Here is a 25288-nt window from a genome sequence, read left to right on the forward strand (position 1 = left end):
GATCCAGCTCACTCTGTGCCTCAAGCTGCTGTTAGATTTGAGAAACGAAGCCGGCCAGCCAGGCAGTGTGCTCTTGTCAACATCCTATGAAAAACTGACCCCAGAGGGGAGTCCTGGTCTGTGTAAGCGCTTTGCTGTCACTTCCAATTTAAGAGACAGCTCTATTCCTGCCCTCCTGAGAAAGCTGGGGTTTCTTAATCACAGACTGAGCATGAACTTTATTCAAACCCAGAACTAGACCAGCTCATGGTCTTGGCATGACTCTGTCACATACATGGATACATGGGTCATACAGTTTGGAGGAAGGACACTAGTTAGAGACCAGAAACATCAAAGGCCCCAGGAAACTGGGCCGTTGTGTGGCACAGTCAGGATCACAGTGCCTGTGAGGAGGAGGGGGGCGAGTGTGAGGCCTTGGGCTTTGCCGTGAGCAGGGCCGCCTCCTGAAAGGGCATGGAGGGGGTGCAGGACACACGGTTCTGCACCTGCCAGTTCTGCAGGAAGAACGGCCCTGTGGCAGCCCTTCCATGGATTTGTTTGGAAAGAGGACCTGCCCCAGGAAGCAGCCAGGGCACATTTCTCACCACCTATGGGTAAAGGCAGAGCTACTCTCAGGATGTGAGAGCCGCACCATTTCCCTGAGCGTATGGATGAAGTGGCTTGCCAAGTCTAAGGCTGGTCGACAGTGGAAAGTCGGGGTCCTGACACCTCCCTATCCGGTGTCTCTTCCCCTGCAGCTGGCCTTCCTAAAAGATCTCTATTTGACAAGGGCACAGCTTTAAGATGCCTGTGGGGCAGGGCTGCATAAAAAGGATTTCACCTGTGTGCGTGGCATGCAGGTTACATTAGTGCCCAGGATGTAGGCCAAAGGCCCTTGCACGTGGCACAGAGTGAGCCTGACTGTGAGGGCAGCTGGTAGGATGCTCTGGGCCTGACCCAAGGGCCTTAGGTGCTCCATCCTCCCGGTCCTAGCAAGGGGCCCTTCCTGTCCACCTGCTGGGTGCGCTGCAGACAAGAGAGAGGGGAGGAGCCTGGGGCCTGTGAGCTGAAGGACAAAGGGGTCTGGGGGGGGAGAGAGGGGGAGAGAGAGAGAGAGAGAGAAAGAGAGAGAAAGAGAGGTGGAGGGAAGGGTGGGGCTTGCTTTCTCTGTGGGATGGCTTCTCCCTCTTGCAGCAAACTCCTGTCTGAAGGCCTGGAATACACACTTTCTGAAGAGGCTGCGCCGCTGCTGGGCTTGGGTACGGAGGCAGTGCCCTGGCCCTCAGGGCCCCGTCCCCTGTGTGTGTAGCCCTGTCAGCTCTATCATGAGCATCTACTTTTGCTGAGGAATGCATATTCTTTTAAGCACTTGGAGCATTTTTAAAGATGGACCACATGCTAGGCCCTAATGCTGCTCTGCTCTCAATATTCTTAGCCATGATGCAATAAAACGGAAACCAGCTATAAAAAGCAAAAAACAAAACCAAACAAAAAACAAAACCAAAAGTCACATATTGGAAGCTTATACCACACTTTTAGACTATTCATGGAATAAAGAAGAAACCATCATTGAAATTAGAAAAATTTAGAACTAGGGGCACCTGGGTGGTTCAGTTGGTTGAGCAGTTGAGTGGGTGATCTCAGGGTTGTGGGATCGAGTCCTACATCAGGCTCTGTACTTAGTGAGGAGTCTGCTTCAGATTCTCTTCCTCTGCCCCATCCACCTCTCACATACTCTCTAAAATAAATCTTTTTAAAAAATTTAAAAGATGGCAATGAGAGCACAGATTTTTGCAGGACACAGTGAACACAGGAGAGGAATTTCCAGTGTTCTAGGAGAATGAGACGAGAAAAGCCTAAAAATTAATGTGTGCAACTCAAGAAGTCAGAAAAAAAAGATTCAAAGGAAATAAAGACAAGAGGGGGAAAAAATCAATTAAATTGAAAATAAAGAAGGATCCAAACCAAAAGCTGCCTCTTGGAGGAAGCCAAGGGTCTGCTCAGTGTTTACTCACCTGGTCTTCAGTTCCTTCCATTCCGAACACTGAGGGAATTCCCTTCCTTTCTTGCAAGGTCTACCCCTCATTTACAGTTGTCTTTGCTAACACCAAATCCAGCATTTCTAGATGGTGGTAGCTTTTTTCTCATATTAATTCGTAATCACATCTCAACTTGAGTTGCTTTTATCTTTCTCAATTGGAATAAATTTTGATCACTGTTTATACAGAAATGTGTGTACACATTGAGTATGTTCCTTTGTATGTCAGTTAACCTCAATAAAACCATTAAAATGTGTGTATGTATTCTGGTGTGCCCACCATGGATAGAACCCCAGACCCTCTTTAGTCCCTCTTTAGTACCCCTTCTTTAGTCCCTCTTCCTGAGAACTTACAAACAAGATAAACGAAAGAATCCATCACAAGATGATTCACTTAGGAACTCAATGAAACCTACTTTTCCCCTTGTAAGCATCACATGCATAAACAGGGCCATCTCAGGACACTAAGATTAGAGTTAACAGTCCTGATGCTTACCGACACTACAGAAACACCACTGCCTTTGTTTACACATGGAACGAGGCCTGGAAAGTTGCCTGAGCAAGTACTAATCCACCCCTCAGCCTTTGGTCAGGTAGAGGATTGTATATGAGCAGTGTCATAGGCTGGACTGAGTGGTAAGATGGTCCAGTATCTTATTACAAATGGGCAGTGAAATTGTATACTAGGCTACAAAGACAGTGACACGTATTTCCTTGCCCTTGGAGAAATTTTAAGGGTAAATATTTTTTTTTAAAGATTTTATTTATTCATAGAGACACACAGAGAGAGAGAGAGAGAGAGAGAGAGAGGGGCAGAGGCACAGGCAGAGGGAGAAGCAGGCTCCACGCAGGGAGCCCGATGTGGGACTTGATCCAGGGTCCCCAGGATCAAACCCTGGACTGCAGGCGGCGCTAAACTGCTGCGCCACTGGGGCTGCCGGGTAAATATTTTTTGAATAAATGGATGAATAAGTACACCAACCTCCTGCAATTGAAGGATTTCTGCTTCCAGACTCTTCAGTTTCTTTTCACTCTCTTTGGATTGAGCAAAAATCTCATCCCGGGATGCACGGGCTTCTTCTAATTCACGTTGGTAATCCTTCATCTGAGCCTAAAATTAAGTGGGAAGAAGGTTTTACAATAGTTTTCATTGTTAGATTTTAAACGTGTATTTTTTTTCAGATTGTAAAAGTAATATATAGCCATTGAAAACATAAAAATAAACGGAAATGATGAAGGTATTACATGAAAACATTTAGAATAATATCCCTTATGAACATGGATGCAAAAATCCTCAGCAAATCCCACAACAAATTACGAACAGAACGGCAAACTGAATCCATGAGCATATAAAAAAGAATTACACTGTATATTTATATACCATTATATCCCAACATCCAAGTAGGATTTATCTGAGGAATGCAAAACCTAAAAATGAATTAGTATAGCGGTAGGATCATCTCAAAAATGCAGAGGCAGCACTGGACAAAATCTAAAACACCCTTTCATTATAAAAACACTTAAGGAAATAAATAGATTTCCTTTAACTCTGATAAATGGCAGCCACAAAAAACCCTAGCTAGGGCAGCCCGGGTGGCTCAGTGGTTAAGCGCCGCCTTCAGCCCCGGGCCCGATCCCGGAGACCTGGGATTGAGTCCCCATGTCGGGCTCCTTGCATGGAGCCTGCTTCTCCCTCTGCCTCTCTCTCTCTCATAAATAAATACAATCTTGAAAAAAACAAACCCTAGCTAATATCATACTTAGTGGTTCAAAGACTGAATGCTTTCCTCCTAAGATCAACAATGAAGCAGGAATGTCTGACTTTGCCACTTTTGTTTAACACTATCGTGGAGAGTCTTGTCAAAGTAATTACATCAAGACAAGAACCAAAAAAAGACATCCAGATTAGAAAGGCTTTAGGCAAAAATAACCAGCTTGATTTGCTGATAATATGATCTGGTATACTGAACATCCTAAGGAATCCAGCAAGGTTATAAGATACAAGATCAGTATACAAAAATCAATTGTATTTCCATACACTATAAACATTCCAAAACTTAGGAAAGCAGTCACCCACCCTGATAAGCATCAAAACCAGTAAAATATTTAGGTATAAATTTAGTTAAAGTATAAAGTATAAATTTATACTTTATAACTATAATTTATAATTTATAACTAAATTTATAAAGTATAAATTTAGTTATCTGACTTGCACACCAAAGATACAAAATATCACTGAAAAAACAACTGCTAAATAACTGGAAGGATCATTATGTTCATGCCCTGGAGGACAATACTGTTAAGGGTGGTCCTTTCCAAATCGGTCCACCTAAGTCAACACATTATCAACATTCAAGCTGGCTTCCTTTCCCTCTCATTACAGAAATTGACAAGTTGATCCTAAAATTCATATGGAATTATAAGGAACAGCTAAACAATCTTGAAAAAAGAATAAAGCTAGAGACGTCACATTTCCCAATTTCAAAACTTACAGAGCCACAGCAATCAAGACTGTGATTCTGGTCTAAGGAAAGACACACAGATCAATGGAATAGAACGGAGTCCAGAAATAAACACCGAAGTCTATGTCAGTAGATTTTTGACAGGAATGCCAAGACCATTCAATTTCACAAGAAGCATCCAGAATACATACAGATACATCACAACTCTGTTTATTAAATCAATTGAAATGAGCAGAGGGTTGAAAGATATTTTTCCCAAATAAGATAATAGGCAGAAGCACATAAAAAGATGTTTGTCATCAGTCCTTAGGGAAACGCAAATTAAAACTACAATGAAATACCACTTCATGCCCACTGGGATGACTATAAAAGATGGGCAAGAACAAATACTGGTGAGGATGTAGCGACACTGGAGTCCTCATAGTAAAACGGGACAGTCGCCATGGAAAGGTCTGGCCGTTCCTCAAGGTTAAACAGAATCACCATATAACCCAGCACCTCTACTCGTAGGTACGGGCATACCCGAGGATTGAAAGCACGTGTCCACACAAATGTTCATGAATGCTCACAGCAGCAGTATTCTTAGTAGCTGAAAAGCCAACCCAAATGGCCACAGCTGATGCATGGAAATGTGGTGCATCCATACAATGGAATATTCTTCAGTAATAAAAAGGAACAAAGCACTCATTCAGGCTACAGCACACGGAGGCAAAGCAGCCAGTCCGCAAAGCCACGTTTGCTAGGATTCCATTTATATGGATGTCCAGCTCAGGCAAATCTAGAGCGACAAAGTGGATTTGTGGTTGATCAGCGCTGGACGCAGCAGACCATGGTGCGGGGGGGACAGCTAATGGCACAGGGTTTCTTTTCAAGGGAGTCAGAATGTCCAAACTTAGTGGTGAGTCTGTACAGTCCTGTGAATATACTAAAATATACTCAAAATACTTTAAATAGGTAAGTCGCACGGCCTGTGAATTACATCTCCCTAAAGCCGTGACGTAAATACAGCCTAACTGATGTTCTCTACCACGTGCTTCATAACCTTTGTAATTATCTCATCCAAATAAAAGCTTTGTACTTAAGCTTTTTTAAAAAGCAGAAGGAAGCAAATAAATTACTCCTGAACCCATTATCCAGAGTTGACTTTTCCTTTTAATGGTTTTCCTAATAAGCACGTCTCTCTGGCCGGCTACACATGAACATATACACGTGTGTGGGCGTGAGCAAAGCTGCCCTACGCTGCTTCCTCACTCAGGCTCTATCGCCGCGTCCTTCTCCCCATCATCGAAATGCCTGGTGGTCAAATACATTTCAGCTCTGATCTTTGTATAAAAATACTTCTTCTCATCTCTGTATTTCGCTAGAACACATTCTTAAGATGTGGAATCACCACGGTCAGAGAAATGGATGTTTTCTAAAGCGTTTGTCACAAATGATCAGTGTCCCCCCAGAGAAGCTGTGCCTTTTACGAGAGAGGGCCCATGACATCCTGCCAGGAACTGGGAGTTATCCTAGAAATCACCTTGACATCATGATAGTGACAGCTGGCACAGCATTCAAGTAGCATGACCCCCCCCCCCCCCAACCCTGTGGCTGCTCTGTGACCCCCCGCTCTGTCCAGGACCTGCTAGGTGGGGCCACACACATCCTGCAGACACGACAGATACACTGTGGTCCTTCCAGCCTCTGTCCCAAGCCACGGCTCAGGTCATAGGCTTGGTCCCCACAGGGCCACAGGACACCCTCAAGGACGCGGCCACACATACCTGAAGCTTGCGAAGCTGCTTGATCACTTCGTCCCTCGCTTTGTTCGCAGCCTCAATCTGGGCTTCAAGGTCCTTCAGGTCTATTTCCAGTTTCTTTTTAGAAGCGACCGCCAGCGCTCGCTGCTTCCGCTCATCTTCCAGCTCTGCCTCCAGCTCCCGCACCTGGTGGGTGGCATTGGGTTAGGCCTGCTGGGACCCAGGTGTCCCCTCATGGGGCCAGGCAGCCTGTCACTACAGAGGGTTACTGTGGGGGGCTCCCTACTGCCAAGTAGGTATTATTAATGGAATAATAATAACAGCTGAACTGTGTTCAGAGAGGTCTTTAAACAGTGGTGCCTCATATGCACTGTTCCCACAGCCTACCCATGAGGGCACATGGGAAGGCAGAGTCCTTGGTTTCAAGGTCACAGACAAGGTGACACCACACAGGTGAAAGCTCGGAGACATTTTCATTTTCTTTCTTCGTATTTTTAAAAAGTTTTATTTGAATTTAGTTAATTAACATATAACGTATTATTGGTTTTGGAGGTAGGTCAGTGAATCATTAGTCTTATATCACACCCAGTGCTCATCATATCATGTGCCCTCCTTCATGGTCACCGGGAGATATTTTCTCGGGGTGGTTTCCTGCGGGGGCACTCAGGTGGCCTGTGGAGAGGCCCATGTGGCAGGGAGCTGGGGTCTCAGGCCAGGACCCCGGTGGGGGAGTGGGGGTGGGCAGCCAGCCTGGACGCCGGGCCTCTGGGCCAAGTCAGGCCTTCAGACAATGCACCCTGCCATGTCAATTTAGAATTCTGGACCCACAGAAACTGGGAGTTAAGTGAGTTCTGCTCTAAGTCACTAAGTCTGAGGTAATTAGTTATCGAGCAATAAATGGCTAATATATTAAATATCAGTACAATGAAAACAACAAATCTATCCCAGATCCAAGATTTGATACCACGAACTCCAAAGGACTGCCAAAATATCCATAATTTGTTTTTAAAAGTGAACTTAGAAATTAGACCTACATTCAGAAAAGTATACAAAATTGTAAGTGCCCAGCAACATTTTTAAAACCAAAACCAAAACCAAAAAAAAAAAAAAAAGAATCATCTGGCTTTTTTTCCTTTTCAAAGTGATTTCATGAGGACATGTGATGTCACCTTCAGAAAAGCGGAGTCCCCTCATCAGGTGTGTATGGCTTCTCTCCTTTACCCACATGTTTGCAACCAGTAATTGGAACTGTACTATGTATCCTCTGGGGATCCCACTGAGGAGTATGGAATAAACGGTAAACATTCTGGCTTGTAAGCATCACTGGTGGTGTTTGGGAAACAGGAAATCAAGAACAAGTAAGCTAAATTTTAAAGAATAATCAAATGATCAACTAAATTAGTTTTACTTCTGCTAACATGTTCTGACATGAATGGACAAGACATTGACCCACAGCCAGACTTCGAGAACAAACATGTTCCCATTCCCAAGACCATGCTTCCTCCCACCTACCTGCTTAACCAGGAGCCGCTTCTTCTCTTCATTCTGCTCGTCCCTGGTTTGTAAGTCCCTCTCAAACTGGGCCTTCATGGCCTGCATGTTGACTTCCAGGCGAAGCTTGGCGTCTTCTGTGGCCTGAAGCTCATCCTCCAGCTCTTCCAGCTGTGTCCTCATCTCCTCCACCTGTTGCTCCAGGGCCCGCTTCGATTTTTCAAGCTCGTGCACCTGGACCATGGGACACAGCAGGGAAGAGATGACCCTGGCAGAGCCATAGACAAGGACTAGGATAGCCATCTGTGTCGTCTTCGGTTAGAAGCCGCCACGCGGCACGAAGGCCGCTCTGGTCCCTCCCAGGCCAGCTTCCCCACACATCACGGTCCTTCCCTATCCTGCTCCGGCCTCCGCTCCTCCTCATTTTGGAGTAAGCCATTAGAGAACAGTAGGGAGCTCTTTACTGACGTGCTCTGTAATCAAGAGCAATTCTCCAGTGACCCTGAGGCCCAGTGAGCTCTGGGAGCCAAAGAACAATGAGAGGAGTGCGATGTCAGAGGTGCTGGTCTGCAGAATGGCCACCTGCCTGCTGTCGGTGTGTGAAAGGTGCTACGGTATGTTCCGTCTTGCTCTGGGCAAGATGGCTCGTACCAAAAATGCATGTGGAAGCTTTTACATATTAAGGTGTAGGCCCGTGAAGCAGCATACAGGTGACACAGGCCTGGGCTTTCTCTGGACAAAGATCCTCATCACCAACCTCCATCTACCGCTTCCACACCACGTCCCCTCTCATCTACCCCAGAGACACCCTGGAGGTAGCAGGTGCAGGTGCTGTGCTTCCCCCCTTGGGGGTTCGTGGCTGCGCCAGTTCTCATGCGGCAGCGGGACAGACGCCTGGCATGAGGCAGCCCTGCAGGTCTCCTCAGGGTCTGGTGCTTCTCAAAAGAAATGTCTGTGGAATTAATGTGTGACTGTTGATTAGTCTACATGACTAAGGGAAGAAGAAAACAACAGAGCACCTGGCTGGCTCTTGACCTCAGGGTTGTGAGTTCAAGCCTTATGTTGGGCAGAGAGCTTGCTTGATTAAAAAAAAAAAACAAATCCCAAAACAATGTAATTCCTCTATGTAATCACAGCCATTTCTGCTGTAGGTGGCCTCTTGTCCAAGGGGCTGATCCCCTGGGCTGCAGGAGACCCAACGGGAAGTTAGGATGGTCTTCCCCATTTAGGACGTGGCCAGAGAGCCCACATCCCATGAAAAGGAGACCTGATGTTTTCAAAGCACATGTGCCATAGTGTTGTGAAATAGGGGGAGTGTAATGTCCAGCCGGCAGATGAGCAAACCTGGGCTCGAGAGGTAAAGTGGCTTCTTCTGCCGAGAACGGAAACTGGGTGAAGAGCCGAGCCCCAAACCTGTTTCTGAGTCGAGGTCTGGCCTGGCCATCCTCAACACCTAAGGGAGGGACGTGGGGCACAGAGAAGTGATCACAGCTCTTGTGGCGTGTGTCCCAGGGGGAGGGCGGTATCACAGAAACCTTCAGACCCTGAATGAGTCCCCAAAACATCTGAAGCCTTCGGGGAAGATGGAGGTCTGGGACAAAGCTGGTGCCACAGGCTCCTCCCCAGGTGCCCGCTGCCCTCGATCTGAGGGATCCCTGGTACTCGTGCTGGTAACTGCTGTGACATGCTTGCTTCCATGTCCCCTGCCAGGGCGCAGGGTAGGGCAGGGTGGGCCCAGGATGTGACAAGAACAAACAAGAACTCCAATCTGGCTTTGGCACTGAGAACCCAGAACAGGCCACACATCCCAGAAGATGGCGCTCCCGTCCTTATGCACAGGCACGGGTCCTCCCAGGCCGCTCCGCTGCTGGGTGAGGCCCCCCTGTGCCCCTTCTGAGGACCGGTCCCTGGGGACACTCACGTTCTTCCCCACGTCATCCTTGGAGCTTATCAGGTCCTCCATGTCTGCCCGCAGCTGCTTGTTCTGTCTCTCAAACTCTTCCTTGGTTTCTAGGGCCTCCTCGAGGGCTCGGGCCAGGGACAGGGCTTTGGTTTCCTTCTCCCTGGCCTCTGCCTCTGCGCGGTCTCGCTCTTCTGCATAGCGGGCGGAGATGTTCTTCTCCTCTGCCAGCAGCTATGGGGATGGCATTGGGAAATGTCAGGAACGCTCTAAACGGCACGAGAACCCCTTCTGCCTCACCCTGTGTCTGACTTATCGCTGAGCACAGTACTGTCAGATTAGGGGCGGGCTCTTAGTTCTCTTTGCTTTTCTCCTTTTCCAACTTTCTATAAATATGTGCAGCTTCTGAATAAGATTATTTTATTTATTTATTTTAGAGAGACAGAGAACAAGTAAGGGTTGGGGCAGAGGCAGAAGCAGACTCCCTGCAGAGCAGGGAGCCCAATGTGGGGCTTGATCCCAGGATTCTGGGATCATGACCTGAGCCAAAGGCAGGTGCTTCCCCAACTGAGCCCCCTAGGGGGCCCCCCCGAATAAGATTATCTTAAACCAAAAGAACCAAAGGGAGAGCTCTGCCAGGAGGAGACCACATGTGGCGCTGGCCATGGAGCCTGGACATGGACGCAGAGGACCCACCTGGTCAAACTTCTTCTGCTTCTTCTCCAAGTTGGAGGCGATCTGGCGCTGGTGATCTAGGTCCACTGTCAGGTCGTCGAGCTCCTGCTGCAGGCGGTTCTTGGTCTTCTCCAGCTTGTCATAGGCCAGAGCCTTCTCCTCCAGGCGCTGGCCCAGGGCCTCCACATCTTTCAGAAGCTTCTTTCTGGCTTCTTCTAAGCTCTCGATGGTTCCTAAGTCATCATCTACCTTCTTCTTGGTATCGGCGAGCTAGGTTTTCCGTGAGGAGAGATGCATATTCAACAACCCCGTTGATTTTTACAGGCAAGGGAGAAAGAGAAAATGAGTTTTCGATATTTTGTGAAAAGAACTGCAAATCACCACTGTGGGGTTTTGAGTCAATGACTCTTCGACTGTAACTGAATTTCTTAGCTAATGATCTAGAAGGGGATGAGTGGTTTAAACAGTGGACGCTGTCCTAGGACTTTATTTTGGACACTTCCAGTGCCATGACTGGTGTAGTATCAGCATTTGGCTGGTTCAAGGGAAAAACCCCTTAATGTGCTTAATTTAGGACAACCTGGTTAACTGTCCCCAGTGGAGGAGACAATGTGGAACCTCGGCGGCTAGAGACACACATCTAGGCCGCCGCGGCCTCCCAGGGGGACACACGTACCTGGGACTGCAGCACCAACACCTGCTTTTCCAGGTTTTTCCTGGCCTCCTCCTCCTCCTCCTGCTGCTCCTGGAGACTGTTCTTCTCCTCCTCCAGCTGCCGGATGCGGCTGCTCAGGTTCAGCTTCTGGCGGGTCTCCTCCTGAAGGAGCTCCTGTTTGTTGTCACAAGAGGCCAACACTGAGGTTACATTAGTCACCAAAACAGAAACTCTACGTATGTATGTATGTATGTATGTATGTATGTATCTATCTATCTATCTATCTATCTATCTATCTATCATCTATTTATTTTAACACCTCTATTTAAAAAAAAAAAATTCATGTCACAAAAACCAGAGAGCCTCAGTGTCCCAGAAATACCCAGGGATGTGAAGAGACAGAAAGGATTCAAAACCACACAGGATCATTTTATAAACGCCCTGAACAGAAATACCACTCTGACCTGGCTGTCAAGCAACGGCGACCCCATCCACGCCTCCTGCATCTCTGAGCTCCGGGCAAACCTTCCTCTCCACTCCTGCCCCTCAGAGTTCAGACACTTGGCATTTCTCACCATGGTCACCTCTAGATTCGGGACACCCCTCAATCGTCTGTCCTTTATGCTTTTTGCCAGGCTCATTTTTCTAATATGTCAATGCGAACGTATTGTTCCCATGACTTTCAGACTTGAAAGTTTCCAAAAGCGCACACAGGGCTTTCTGTGTGGTCCAGGATGTGCCTTGTCACAGCCTAAGCCCCAGTGACACCGGACTTGTTTGTCTGAGATTTCTGACCCCCACATCCCCAGCACATAGCAAATAAACGTTCATATCAAATTAGAAAATGTAATAAAAATAAGATGTCAGACTCCAGGTGCTACATTATTTTTGTATCAGTCACTATCCTAATTTCTCTCAGACTTAAAGACAATCATTCCTCAGTGAATGTTTCGGTATGAGATTTAACAGTATGACTTAGCAAGCTTCAACCTGTCCTTTTACGAAAGGGACTCTTTGTTCAGTTGGGGTAGTCAGATATCAACCACAACAAAATAGTCTTATTTAAAGTGGGCAGCAGTACTTGTGCGTGCAGTAGGACCACGCTCAGTGAACCATACCCCAGGCAAGGCCAGCCAGAGCTGCCACCCAGGCCGCCCACACGCCTGCCAGATGAGGACGGAGGGCTCCGCGTCCAGGTAGGAGCTTCAGAGATTTCCTGCATATCAAGGCTGGTTATAGCACAAGACGGTTCCACATAGAAGTACAGCATCAAAGTTGGAGATGACAAGAAAGGCACTGGGGGACTAGCTCACTGATTAGAGAACCGCTGCGGCTGGTATCAGGGCCCTTACCCCGCCCGGGATACCTGAGTGTCCTGTAGTTGAGACTCAAGACTAGCTGCATCCTTAGCAAACTTAATGCCCTTCTTCTCTGCTTCTTCCAGAAGACTTGAGACATTGTCCAGTTCATTCTGCGAGGAGTAAAAGATTCAATTCATGAGTAAGCACACAGAAAGGGTCCAGAACCACTGCTCTTACATGCACACGAACAGAGCAGGATTGAGGGAGGAGGGGCGATCCCACAGCTGCCAAACCCCATCAAGGAGGACTTCCATCACTGGGGGGCCTGCTGCCCCCAGCCGCGCCCAAGGCGGCAGGCACGGCACCAGCCGCCGAGGGACAACCTCTGAGTCTCTGTGGAAAGGACCAGGGCAGGGCGGGGCAGGCAGGGCGGGGGGAAGAGTGCCAGTGGCAGAGCCCACACATGGATGGAGTGTGTTCTAACCCCGGTTAGCATCTTGCGGTTTTATCACCAAGAGACAGAAAGTACACCTAACCCTCCCAGTGGTTGCCTTGCTGCGTGAAGAGGCTCTAAGATGAGCAGGTGTTGCATTTTGGTCCTTTTTCACACTAAGACGCATGAACCCTGTGTTGGGGGGGGCCGGTGCAGTCACTTTTTTATACAACTTGAAAACTTGATTAGTCAAAGTTTAACTCCCAGTATTTAGTCTAAAGTACTTTGTAAGCTTAAGAATCTGGTGATGTGCATTTTTGTGAATATTTAGCTATTTCTAATGGTCAGATTTCATGAGTAATGTGGTAAAAATCCTCTCCGCCCCCAATCCCCATAGCATACGACCTTCTGTAATCTTTGTGAGTGCGGTCAGGACTGGGGAGAGGGGGAGGTGCTTGGCACAGAAAGGGGGGGGCACCCCTCACTCTGGGTTGTCCTCTGGTCATATCAGCAAAGGGGAGGTGCACGGAGGACATATCTACACACATGATTCAAGCCAATGATATTTCTGTTTCTGCTCATTTTAACGACATCCTTTGGAGAGCCCAGGTGTCCAGTCTTGGCAGCAACATGGTGGTAAAGGGCTCTGGACTCAACCGAGACCTCCAGCCTTCAGCTCTGGTTCTGTGAACCGCCTGGGGAGTCTCCAGAGGGTGGCGCGCTCCTCAGCTTCCTTGACCCTTTCAGACTCACCCTGGGGGATGAGGTGAGGATTGAAGGGCGTGTGCCTGGGGCACCATGGCCTCCCTGCCCCATACATGGTAACACATGACGATGGTTTGTAACACTGTTGAACATCTCTCTCGAAAACACCTTTCTGGATAGGCGAGAGCGCATGCATGACCTCACACGTTATCTCGGGGCACGCGTGTGCATGAAAGAGTTAACAGAGGCGGCTGGAGACTGCTCTCCTTAGAAAGGCCTGCTTGGGACGTTGGCCCATGGCTCGTGGCTGGGAACTTACGACTTCCAGAAAGCGCCTACCATTCCCTAAAATAGAGTGGCTCAGTGTGCCGGAGTGGCTTGTGTAAACACGGTGTTATCCTGAGCACCTGCTTCCCTCTGGGAGCCTGACATGTTGGGAGTGTCAGGCCGGGGGGCCTACGGGGCGGCCCCCACCCGAATCACGGGGCAGAGTTTCCTCGAGCTTCCCCGGGAGATGGCACTTCCCAGGCACACTGTCCCAGCTGCTGCTGGAGAAATGGGGCACAGGGTAGGCCTGCCTGCTGGAGGGCTGGAGCTCGCACCAGGCTTCCTCAGGGTCCCCCACCTTTCCCCCTTTATGGATTTGCTTTGGGTCCTTTCACTGGCAGAAATACGGCTGTGAGCAGGAGTCGCCCAGTGAGTCCCCAAACCACGGCTGGTCCTGGGTATCAGTCACGGTCAGCAACCTGTTTTTAACACATCAACACGTAACGTACATCGCTCCTTGCCTTCCACTGGCTGCACGAGTACATGCTAGGACATTACAGTTAATTCTATGTTCTTTTACATATATATATATATATATTTTCATATATTTCTTTAGTGAACGTTCTTAGAAGTTGGATCTGTATGTACATCCTTATTTCCCTGGGATAAATTCTAGACATGGATTTATGGGCTTGTATGGTCCTCAGATACACACACACACACACACACACACACACACACACACACACATATTTTTAGATCATTGCCTGCCCAACATGGGGCTTGAAATCACAGTGCTGAGATCAGGAGTCGCATGCTCCACTGACTGAGCCAGGCAGGCGCCCCAGGGTATTCATATTTTTAAGATGTGCAACAAAAAATCGCTGAACTGTCCTCTAGGAAAGGGTAGTAGTAATTTACCCTTAAACCAGCAGTGTATAAACAATCCAATTTTCACAAATCTTCCCCAACACTAGGTACAATTTTTTTTGCTCACTGTTCCTGTTCTCTTATTGACTAGATTAACAGAAAAGCTGTAATTGTGCCTACAACCAGTCAAGAACTATACCCTCCCATCCAGTGTGGGATTTATTTATTACATTTAAGGTTAATTCATGCTGGGGGCTTGTGGTGGCGCCTGCCAGGTGTTCAGGAGAAGCACGTGCTCCCAAAGGGCCTGCCCAGAGCCCAGGCCTGGGGTTCCCAGGCTTACCTGTAATTTGTTTGCCTTCTCGGCCAGCTCCACCCTGAGCCTGTCTCCTTCTGAGACCTTGGCGTGCAGCTCCTGCACCTGGGCGTCGAGCTTCTTCCTCTTGTGCTCAGACTCAGCCTTGACCTGCTGTAGCACCTTCACCTCACACGCCAGCTCCTTGTTGTCAGTCTCCAGGCCCTGCTTGTTCTTCTCCAGATTCGCTTTGAACTAGGGGGGGAAAAGGAAAGAAATGTGCTGCTATTTTTAGAACACTCCATACAAGGTGCTGTTTTTTGTATCCATGGGATTGAGCCTGATACGTGGTCTGCTGTCAACGTCTGACTGAAAACCTGAGCTCTTCCCCGAGCATGAAGTTTCTAGGGCAGCAACACGTCGGCATGTGCTGCCTAGGGGATGAGATCTGGATATCTAGGGGCTCACCGCACTGCGGACTTGATTCTGGTCAGCGCAGTGTGGGGGTGACACTCAAGATGCATCCCACCCAAGGTGTAATCTTTCATTCATGTTAGGCCTTGGTGTAAAACACATCCCGTTAGTTCACAGAATTGTTTTTAATGAGGAGCCAAGAGTCTCGATGATGGAGTGAGACCACCACGGGTGTGTTCCATGAGTGCACACATGCCAGTGCGAGGGTGATCACATCAGGCCAGCTGGCTGCGGGGACCAGGGGGTGGGCCTCCAAGGCCAGGGGATTGGTGGGGGCTCTGGGGCCAGACCTCCTGGCTTCCCTCTGTTGTCACTTAGTGGTTGTGTGGCCCTTTGTCAGTTTCTGAACCCTGCTGGGTCTCCCCCACCAGGTTGGGATAAAAGTTAAGGGAGCTAATGCATGTCGAGTACTTAGCGTGGTGACGGACGCAGACGTCCAGCCGTTGTTGCTGCCGTGAGTGCAGAAACCAAAGGCGGCGTGTGCGCAGGCGGGGCAGGCAGGGGGAGGCAGGGTGAGAGGAGAGTGCTTGAATAGGACGACAGGGGATAATGAGCAAGACAGCTGTCTGCCCAGGAGTCAGAGGGTGGACGAGATGCTATGTCGTCAGTATGGGGAGGGGATGGTAAGGGGCACATGAAAGGCCAACAGGACCTGGGAATTGGCTGGCAGCATGAGCCAGGGGCTTCAGGCTGTTGAAGGGTTCAGAGCTTAGTCACTGGGGATGACACTGCTGGAGGGACACCCGGGGAGGGACATGGCATTTCAGATGGTGGCAGGACCACCCCGTGACTAGAAAACACACGCACAGCCAAGGGCCTATGGCTCTTTGTAGTAGGCCGTGTGCATTTGGGTGGCAGCCCCCCGAGAGCTGGGGCCCCATCAGCCTTAGAATTCATTGCACTGAGTGGACGGATGGGCATCTGCTGGTGGATTTCCCATGGGATGCGGAGGCACAGCGGCCTCTCCTACTCACCCTCTTTGCCTGTTCCAGCTGCTCCGACAGCTCCTCCAGGGCTGTGGCGTGTCGCTGTCTCATGTCCTGGATTTGAGCCTCGTGGCTCCTCGTTTCCTCCTCCAGAGCCTTCTTCAGCTCTGCCACTTCTTGTTCACGCTTCGTGCTAGACAAACATATTTGTAGAGAAAACAACTCAGAATTAATTGACTGAATGAAACAAAAGTACATTTTTAAGGTGGTGTTTTGTTTTGAACACGATAGCAGTTTTCCCCAGAGTCAACAGACGTGGACTCCATCCACTTGACAACCCTCGACATCGGTTCCTCCATCCAGGACACGGGGGTCACAGGGGCACCGGCCTCTGGAGGCCACTGTGAGCATTGCATGTGGGAAGCGCGTGGCAGGCCTGGTCCCTAACAGCCCTCAGGAAATCTGGGGTGTTACTGTTGTCAGGAAAATGTATCACATTAATTCCTTTGATAGTTGTTTGATATGTTACATTTCAGAAGGCCGTGCGTTGTTTCTGCGATATCAGGAATCCTTCCAGAACGAGCACAGCTCCCATTCCCCGGCTGACTCAGATCAGACACAGTGTGACATCCCTGTGGGCCTTCAGAATGTTCTGGGCAGTCTGGCTGCTGGCAGGCCGGGTACTGCTTCATGAGAGAGGCCAAACCGCCCGCCACGGCCCCAGCTACCTCTCAATGAAACCGGAAAAGATGGATCCTGAAGAGGCTTCAAAAGCTAAGGGGTGTGAAGGCCCCACGAGGGGGGGGGATGGGGACACCACGTTCCAACAAAGGCGGGGACTCTTGCCATCCTGGGGAGTGCCAGTGGTTCATCAACCCTCTCCCAAAACTCTACCGGAAGGAGGGAGGGCTGAGGGCTAGGAGGAGAGCCATACTCCTGGCTTAGAAGGTCTCCAGAGTTTGGAGGGACAGCCTGGCAGGTGCAAGACCCTGGACTCTAATGTCCTGAGACGAACTCACGTTTCCTCTCATCTCAGTGTTGGGATTGAGGATCATGTTAGTGTTAAATGACTTTATGTGGCCCCAGGTGGGGGAACCTGCACGATCACAGTGGTCTCACTAACTGGGAGAGACTTCTCAGACCTGTCTGAGCACACCAGCTTAGTTAAGGCCCAAACCAGCCAGGCCGACCCCCACCCTGACCCCCCTGCTCGGGGCTGTAGGAGATGAAGCAGCTGTGACCTGACGACCATCCTGAACAACCAGCTGGCAAACTTGCTCTACGGCTCCAGACCTGCAACTGGGGCAGTGACCGAGGTGTGGGCCTGTGGCCACGCTCTCTTCCCTTTCCAGCGGGTTGGGGGGCCCGGGGGCTGAGGTCGCTGTGCTGAGGGGCCCAGCGGCAGCTGGCTCTGGCTCACAGGCGCTAGACAGCAGTGATCACCACCAGCTCCCTGGAGGCAGGAGACACGCTGGTCGGGCCCCGTCCCTGAGGTGGTCTCGAGAGGAAGGGATCGGCAGAGGGGGTGGATGCCAGATGCAAGCACCAGCCCAGACAGACGGACACGCTCCGTCTGGTTACCTGAGCTCACCCCAGCGAATGACCAGCACCATCCAGGATTAGACAGCAACAGCAGCCGTCTCTCGGGTGAAGAGTTTTGCTCCTAACTCCGACTCGAAACCACGAGTCCTGGGAGCCCTTCCCTTCCCATCTCCACGCTCAGGAACCCCACTGCTGTGAGGCTCTCGTGGCGAGTCCTGTAGAGAGTTACGGGCTGAGTCCACTGAAGGGTGTCGGGGGTGCTGGGGATGTCACTTTCACATGAGCCCTGGGGTTCACCGTGCCGGGAGGACCAGTGGGGAGGCAGGGGTGTCCTTAGCCAGAGTCAGTGCTAACCCGCCAGAGCCTCAGGCAGTCGGAAGTCTTCATGGAACAGCATTTATTAAGACCAGGGTTTTTCTACTGTGGCCAAGAGACAAGCTGAGAATGGATATTTCAAGGTCTACTCAGTGGTTTCCAGATCTTGAAAAGCAGACATCTCACGGAGCTGCTCTGCTGCAGGGGGGTTGGAAGCCACAGGCCTGCCAGGTGCACACAGGCCCCAGCTGTCTCGGGGGAGCAGACTCCGTGAGGCTGCTGCAGGTGCATGTGCTCATGGGCCAAGCCCCTGACCCGCCGTCAGGCTCCCCACCTCTGATCACTCCCGCAACACCCACAGTCTGACCTCCGCCTCACCCCCAGCGGCCTTCTCTGCACACCCAGTTGAGGTCACTCTGTCCGGCCACACCCCCGGGGTGAGCACAGCCTTGTCCAGGGAAGGGCCCCCTGATTTCACCACAACACACTTCCCTCCTGGTGGCTCCAGGCCATTTCTTATTTCTGCCCCCACCTGTCTTGCTAAGGGATTCCCCTTTCTGTTTTATTCCAGGCCTTTCCTTAGCTACCACCTCAGCGCAAGGACACACAGGAGGAGCCCCGGCAGGTGTGTGTGCACGGGCACCAGCCAGGCACAGCCACCAGCTGAGGCGCCTGGGGGGCCTCATGCCCCTGGCCGCTTGAGACCTGAGGCAGGAGCCAACGGCCAGGAAGAGGCCGAGAGGTAGGAGGTTCCAAGTCAGCAGCTTACGGGAGCCCGAGACCCGTGTGCGGGCAGGAGCCATGCTGGTCCCCTCTGCCCGGCCTGCTCCCCAGCTGGCGGCTCCAGCCCCTGTGACCTCCTGGGGGCTGGTGTGCTCAGGCCAGGGTGCATGAATCCCCTGGGTGTGCACCTGTGCCTGGCCATCGGCTCACCTGGTACACAGGACACGCCTCTGCCCCGTGCACACTCTGCGTGGTGCCCATCTTTGCGAGCGTGAGCCCGTACCTCCGTTCTCAGCTGCCCGCCCACCCAGTTCACACCAGCTGGTGCCGCAGCAGGTGCCCAGGTGCGCCTGCATCTCCCGATTCTGTGTCTGAGCCTCCCGCCCCTCTGATCCTCTCTCGAGGTCTCACGCCTGGTCTGTGTGCAGGTCTGCACCAGCTCCTCATGTGCCGGCCCTGTGTCTTTCCTGTGGGTCTCTCCCTGAGCAGGGCTTTCCTGATTGCACCCCACCCTCTCACCCTGCACACCTCACCCCCACATGGACGCCAGTTTGTTTCTGACCACGGCTATTTTGTTCCCTCTCTAGGAGGAAGAGAAATACTCAGAATGATGACAGCAAGAAAACCCCCCACCCCTCAAGGAAGGTCTGAGGGGTAGGGGGCACATCTGCTGGATACCAGGTGACGCACCGCCTCCCGCCACTCACCGAAGTTCCTGCTGAGCCGCGGTGGTGTCCAGCGTGTCCTCCAGCTCTGTTTTCAGGGCCTCCAGCTCCTCACTCAGGTCCCTCTTCTGCTTCTCCGCCTTGTTCCGTGAAGCCTTCTCTGATTCAAAGTCCTCCTGAAGCTCGGCGATTTGGGCTTGCAGCTCTCGCACCACCTTGAGGGCATTGTTCTTATGGAGCGTCTCATCGTCACCCCTGTCGAAACATCCAGGCAGGGGGAGCAGTCAGTCTGCGCCCAGGTGGACAGTGTCTGGGCCAACCCACCCGAGTGAGGACCTCTCCATGAGGAGACCCAGTTACCCATCCCCGGCCCGTGGGCCACCGACCCGAAGAAGGCCCAGACCCGGGAGCAGCAGAGCCCAGGCCCCTCTCCAAGGGGCTACAGTCCTCCATTGAAAGGAAGGACAAGCTCTTGTTAATGGTCAGAAGAGAAAAACATTTCCTCTCCAGTGAAATGTTAGAACGAGAACACAGTCCATCCCTTCAAACTGTCCAGCCTACGGTGCGTCCCCCTGCATTCTCAGGATGTAGCCGGAGGTGGAGACTCACCACCTCCCCACTCCTTTCCCTTCCTCCTTCCTGCAGCCTCCTCCCCCCTCAGTGGTGGCAGATCTTCTGGACTGGCAGGGCTGGGACATGTGGGGTGAGGGAAGGGGGCCCCAGGGTGACGCTGTAGTCCTAGACTCTAGCTCTCACCGCTGAGAGAGAAAGCAGAAGGTCTGGACAAAGTAGGTCCCACTGTGATGGAGAGCAGGGAAAAAATGTTACGAGATGTACTCAGTTGTAATAAATTATAAATTAAACTCCAAGTTCTCTGAACACGTAGCCAAATGATTATAAATATATTTATTATATGCGATTTCCATTCTAAAATGGGATTTCCTCTCAACTTCTAGAACACACTGTGAGGGGCGCCTGGGTGGCTCAGTTGGTTAACGTCTGCCTTCAGCCCAGGTCATGATCCCGGGGTCCTGGAATCAGGCTTACAAAGGGCGCCCTGCTCAGCGGGGAGTCAGCTTCTCCCTCTCCCCCTGCTCCTCCCTCCCCCTGCTCGTGCTCTCTCGCTATCAGATAAACAACACCTTTTTTAAAAAAACCCGTGTTTGATATGGTAAAATAACTTCTGGGATGAAGTTCCAGGGACCCTGTGACATGACTGCTGATTCTGAGCCCGGACACCCAGGGCGGTTTACGAGAGCTTCCTGCTGCCTGGACACAAGTCCCAGGCTCCGCCGTCACACCCACAACAAGGAGACTCCATGTCCGCCTCCCCAAGTTCCCATCCAGCCCCAGACACGAGGCTCTGCAGAGAGCAAACCCCGCGGTGCCGGCTCAGGGCAGAGGCCGGCGAGCCAGAGGCAGACCTGGCCAGCGCGCCTTGCAGCTCCTCCTCCTTCTTGGCCAGCTGGACCTTGAGCTCGTCGATCTGCGCCTGGAGCTCTGCGATCTGGTCCTGCAGGTCAGTGGTCTCACCGTCCAGTTTTCGTTTGGCCTTCTCCAGCTCCTGACGCGTCTTCTCTTCCTTCTTCAAGCGTTCTGTAAGGCAAGAAAGAGCCAAGAAGCTCAACCCACGAACGGTGCGCCGGATGAACAAATTCAAATATAAATTGAGGTTGAAAATCAGCCATTTGATTCAGGAGCAGGTCACCGCCTTGTCACCACTGTGCCAATGGCTCAGTCATCTGAAACCCACTGAGATCAAACTGATGGAGAGAGACGTTGGTGAGAGGATGGAATTTCTGGGAAGAAATCGGGGGTGGAGGGACTCTAAGGAGGTCCCTTTGTGGGAAGTGAGCCCACACGCCTGGAGCTGAATAACCCAGGCCCTCTGATGTTGCACCCATCACCGGGCCCACAACAAGCAAAAGGCTCAGTAGAGGCGAGGGTGGTGTGTGCAACTGCCCGTCACCCTGTGCCCCTTCCTTGGGGATCCTTGCCTGGAACCAGGACCGCAGCTCCAAAGCAGGAGGGAGGGGACAGTGTGGGCAGAGGGTCCTATGTCTTCACGACCTCCCTCCACACTCTGCAGGAAGGGGTCCTCGTGACACTGAGCCCCATACACCTTGGCATTCTCTGGCACAACCCATACTCAGAGAAGAGACTGAGCATCACAGGCCGGTCACATGTGTGAGAAGGAAGAGGCGCATCTGCCTTGTGTTCTTCCCCAGCAGAGGAGCTGCGGATTGGCAAAACTGGTTTGTGAACACCTCTCATGCTGGCATCCTCCCTTGTCTGTGCTCAACAACAGGACAGCAAAACCCTGAGGTGGTTTTTAGATAGCCACACTTCCGCCACACCAGGAGAGCAGCGCGTTGAGAAAGTGCAGTCACAACTGCACGGGCATCGCACGACCCGGGAGATCGAGGGCTGTGCCCTTGCTCCTCCAGTGTACATGCTAGCCCTGGTTGCCTGTGTCACAGCAGAGGCTTCCAGGCTCCTCCCCAGTCCTACCCCTCTTTCGTTTTCAGAAAACTAGGATCTAGTTTGCAAACGTTCTAGGATTCCCCGAGGCTATTCCGGCTGTCACCATGCGGTGCGGCTGCCCTCAGCGGTGGCTCCAGTCCCTGCCAGTTTTTGTGGCAGTAGGGGCCCCTCATGCAGCTTAGAGTCGACACACACAAAGTCCAGCGGCATCCACGACTCAAACTTAATTTAGAGCCCTGCTGGGTCCACCCCAGGGGAGGCTATGTATTTCACCAGGGGATCTCACTTAAAAAAATAAAATTAGGGGCGCCTGGGTGGCCCAGTCAGTGAAGCATTTGCCTTCATCTCAGGTCCTGATCCCGGGGTCCTGGGATGGAGCTCCACATCGGGCTCCCTGCTCAGCGGGGAGTCTGCTTCTCCCTCTCCCTCTGCCTCTCCCCCTGCTTGTGCTCTCTCTCTCAGTAAGATCTTTAAAAAAACTAAGTTAAATTAGTACTATCCCATCATAAATGCTTGGAGACTGGGCAGGAAATAATAACACAAAACAGACCTATTTTAGTAATTGACTCCAAATGGATTGACCCACATGCACATTTTTTACAGCCTGTTCTGATGTAAGTAAAATCTAAACGCTCACACGTCCCAGTCCTCCATTTCTCTGACGCCAAACACTAACCTTCTAAATCTGAGATCATCACTTCCTGCTTATTCCTGATTTTGGCCAAGTTTTTGGCCTTTTCTTCCTCCTCAGCCAGCTGAGAGGAACACTCTGCAATGCGATCTTCCATGAGTTTCTTTTCCTGAGGAGAAAGAATTGACGGCTTCAGAGCAGGCTTCCAAACCACACCTGGGGCCTGGTCTCGCTCAGAAAGCAGGTGCTTGTGGCCCGCCCCTGGGTCCCCTTGCTCTGTAGACGAGGTCACTGAGGAGGGCTCAGTAGGTGTGAGACATGCACGTCAAACGTCTAAAAGATGAGAAGGCTATTAATTTGGTGGATTAAAAAAATTATGTTGTTTCTATCTTTAGAAACCTCTACGGGTAGAGCCTTGGAGAGAAAATTAAGTAAACGAACCCGAATTCTTTAGAATTTCCCATTGGAAGAAGCCCCTTCCAGTGAGTGCATCAACGTATGTACTTCCCAGGTCTGAGACCAACCTTGTAATGCAAATACTCTCTTACTTTGATAAATTTGGAATTCTGGTCCTCAAGCAGCAGGATCTCCTCCTCCATCTTCTTGATTTTTGCTTCCGCTGTCACCTTTTCCAGCTGTAGTTTCTGGCGAGCGCCTTCTTCCTCATCCAGTTGCTCCTCTAGGTCCTTGGGAGGCAGAACACACAGTCAGCTGCCCACCTGCTCCACAAAGTCCTGCTGCACGCGAAGCATCAGAGGAACGTGTTAAAAGTCAAATGCCAACTTTTGGTTTTCAAAATGGCAAGGACATTTGTATAAATAGGAGGTGCAGACATGTATCTGCTGCAGGCTGGAGTACAAGCCAGATCCTTCTGGAAGCCAATGTAGTGACGTATGGCGAGCTCTGAAAACAAGCATGCCTTTTAAACCAGGAATTTGAGGAAATAATAGCAGATGCGATTTACGTAAAAGAAAAAAAAAGCAAAGCGTTATTTATAATGTGGAGGAACAGTGAACAGGCTACGAAATATCCTGGTAGTTCAAAGTGGGTAGAAGTTGGTGTATTTTTCAAAATGAGTGACACAGTAATTCAAACTCATACTATGGTCACAGGTCAGTGAGGTGGGTGGTCTCCACTTAAGCCTGACTTCCACAGCGTGAGCCCACCCGCAGGCGGGGTGGGATGCTAGTGTCTACAGCGGATTCAGTGAACTACTACTCTTCTGTCTCACACCCTACCTTATGTCTGTAATAAACAGACGCCACGGAGCAGGGTTGTACGTACACATCAATGTTCAGGAAATTTCAGACACTGATCATGGTTGATTCTGGAAGGACACCCATGTAACAGCCTCGAACACACATCCAAGAGCTCAGAGCAGCACAGAGCCTGATACTGACGCGGCCACTGGCTCTGCCGTGACAAGCATGGATTCTGGCCCATGTCACTTCTTCTCCACCTGAGTGCCTCACTCCCCTCCCAGGTACCCCTGAGGTTATTTTATTATTTTTTTAAAAAAAGATTGTATTTATTTATTCATGAAAGAACACAGAGACAGAGGCAGAGACACAGGCAGAGGGAGAAGCAGGTTCCCTGCAGGGAGCCCGATGCGGGACTCGATCTCAGGACCCTGGAATCACGCCCTGAGCCCAAGGTAGACGCTCAACCACTGAGCCACCCGGGTGCCCCCCACCAAGGTTATTTTGAAGCAACTCCCAAACCTCACATTTTGTTCTGTAAAACCTCCAGCTGTCTTTCTAAGACATCAAGACTGCTTAAAAATGCATTTGTTCGTTTGTACTGGAATCCAAACAAGGTGACTGGTAAGCCTATAAAGACTCCTTCCTTCTCTAGGCCCCCTTGGGTCTCCCCCTCCCTCCCTTGCCACTTGTTTTTAAAACACAACAAAATAGGTCATTTGCCCTACACTTTCCCACAGTGGGGTTTCTGAGGTGCACCCCTGCACCGGACACTAAGTTCACAAGAGCAGTGAACATAACCTATGTGTTCAGTATCACTTCTTTTCCTTTTTAAAACTTATTTGAGGGGGGAGGCACGTGGGGTGGCTCAGTGGTTGAGCATCTACCTTTGGCTCAGTGCGTGACCCTGGCATCCTGGGATCGAGTTGTGCATCAGGCTCCCCGCAGGGAGCCTCCTTCTCCCTCTGCCTGTGTCTCTGCCTCTCTCTCTCTCTCTCTGTCTCTCATGAATAAATAAAATCTTAAAAAAAAAATTTTGAGAAAGAGCATGAATGGGGGCAAGGGAAGGAGAGACCCAAGCAGACTCCACACTCAGCGTGGAGCCTGACAGGGACTCGATCCCATGATCCTAGCTAAAATCAAGAGTCAGATGCTTAACCAACTCAGTCGTCCCTATAATTTCAATTAATAAATGAATCTGCGTAATCTGCTTAGAAACCCATGTAAGCAGACAGAAAAGCAGTAATGGGGCTGATGGGAGGGAGGAGACCAGGAGTGCTGCTGTGGTCACTAGGTTTTTCTTCAATAATTGCTTATTGATAACGTCATCAGGAAATTAATCTTAAAAAACATCAAATCCAAAACCAGCTCCAGTAGTTCTGGTTGCAAAGGGCACAGGTCAGAAGCCCCTCAAAGCCTCCCAGGTCAGAAAAAGGACAGGAGAGACCAACGAGGCTGAGTTATCTCCCAGGGGCCGTGCAGGGACCATAGGGCTCAGGAGGTCCTGGCTTCTGAT

General features: G+C 50.6%; 2 protein-coding genes across 13 annotated transcripts in view; one reads left to right on the top strand and one right to left on the bottom strand.

Moving 5' to 3' along the window:
* NDEL1 (nudE neurodevelopment protein 1 like 1) overlaps positions 1 to 20343 on the top strand; it is a 79284-nt gene extending 58941 nt beyond the window's left edge. For all 4 annotated transcript variants that reach the window (XM_035717137.2, XM_035717136.2, XM_035717138.1 and 1 more), the window contains 2 exons: positions 18642 to 18812; positions 19381 to 20343. In XM_035717137.2, the coding sequence (XP_035573030.1) occupies positions 18642 to 18812; positions 19381 to 19444 (235 nt within the window). In that variant the 3' untranslated portion in view covers positions 19445 to 20343. The remainder of the gene's footprint in view (positions 1 to 18641; positions 18813 to 19380) is intronic.
* MYH10 (myosin heavy chain 10) overlaps positions 1 to 25288 on the bottom strand; it is a 121707-nt gene that overhangs the window by 6750 nt on the left and 89669 nt on the right. For all 9 annotated transcript variants that reach the window (XM_035717129.2, XM_049110201.1, XM_035717125.2 and 6 more), the window contains 13 exons: positions 23122 to 23259; positions 22619 to 22742; positions 20883 to 21054; positions 19501 to 19713; positions 16262 to 16406; positions 14862 to 15068; positions 12309 to 12413; positions 10964 to 11116; positions 10309 to 10557; positions 9634 to 9846; positions 7734 to 7946; positions 6246 to 6407; positions 3000 to 3128 (listed from right to left, as the gene is read on the bottom strand). In XM_035717129.2, the coding sequence (XP_035573022.2) occupies positions 3000 to 3128; positions 6246 to 6407; positions 7734 to 7946; positions 9634 to 9846; positions 10309 to 10557; positions 10964 to 11116; positions 12309 to 12413; positions 14862 to 15068; positions 16262 to 16406; positions 19501 to 19713; positions 20883 to 21054; positions 22619 to 22742; positions 23122 to 23259 (2223 nt within the window). The remainder of the gene's footprint in view (positions 1 to 2999; positions 3129 to 6245; positions 6408 to 7733; positions 7947 to 9633; positions 9847 to 10308; positions 10558 to 10963; positions 11117 to 12308; positions 12414 to 14861; positions 15069 to 16261; positions 16407 to 19500; positions 19714 to 20882; positions 21055 to 22618; positions 22743 to 23121; positions 23260 to 25288) is intronic.

This window comes from Canis lupus, chromosome 5, assembly GCF_003254725.2.
Source record: "Canis lupus dingo isolate Sandy chromosome 5, ASM325472v2, whole genome shotgun sequence".
In the NCBI taxonomy this organism is placed as follows: domain Eukaryota; kingdom Metazoa; phylum Chordata; class Mammalia; order Carnivora; family Canidae; genus Canis; species Canis lupus.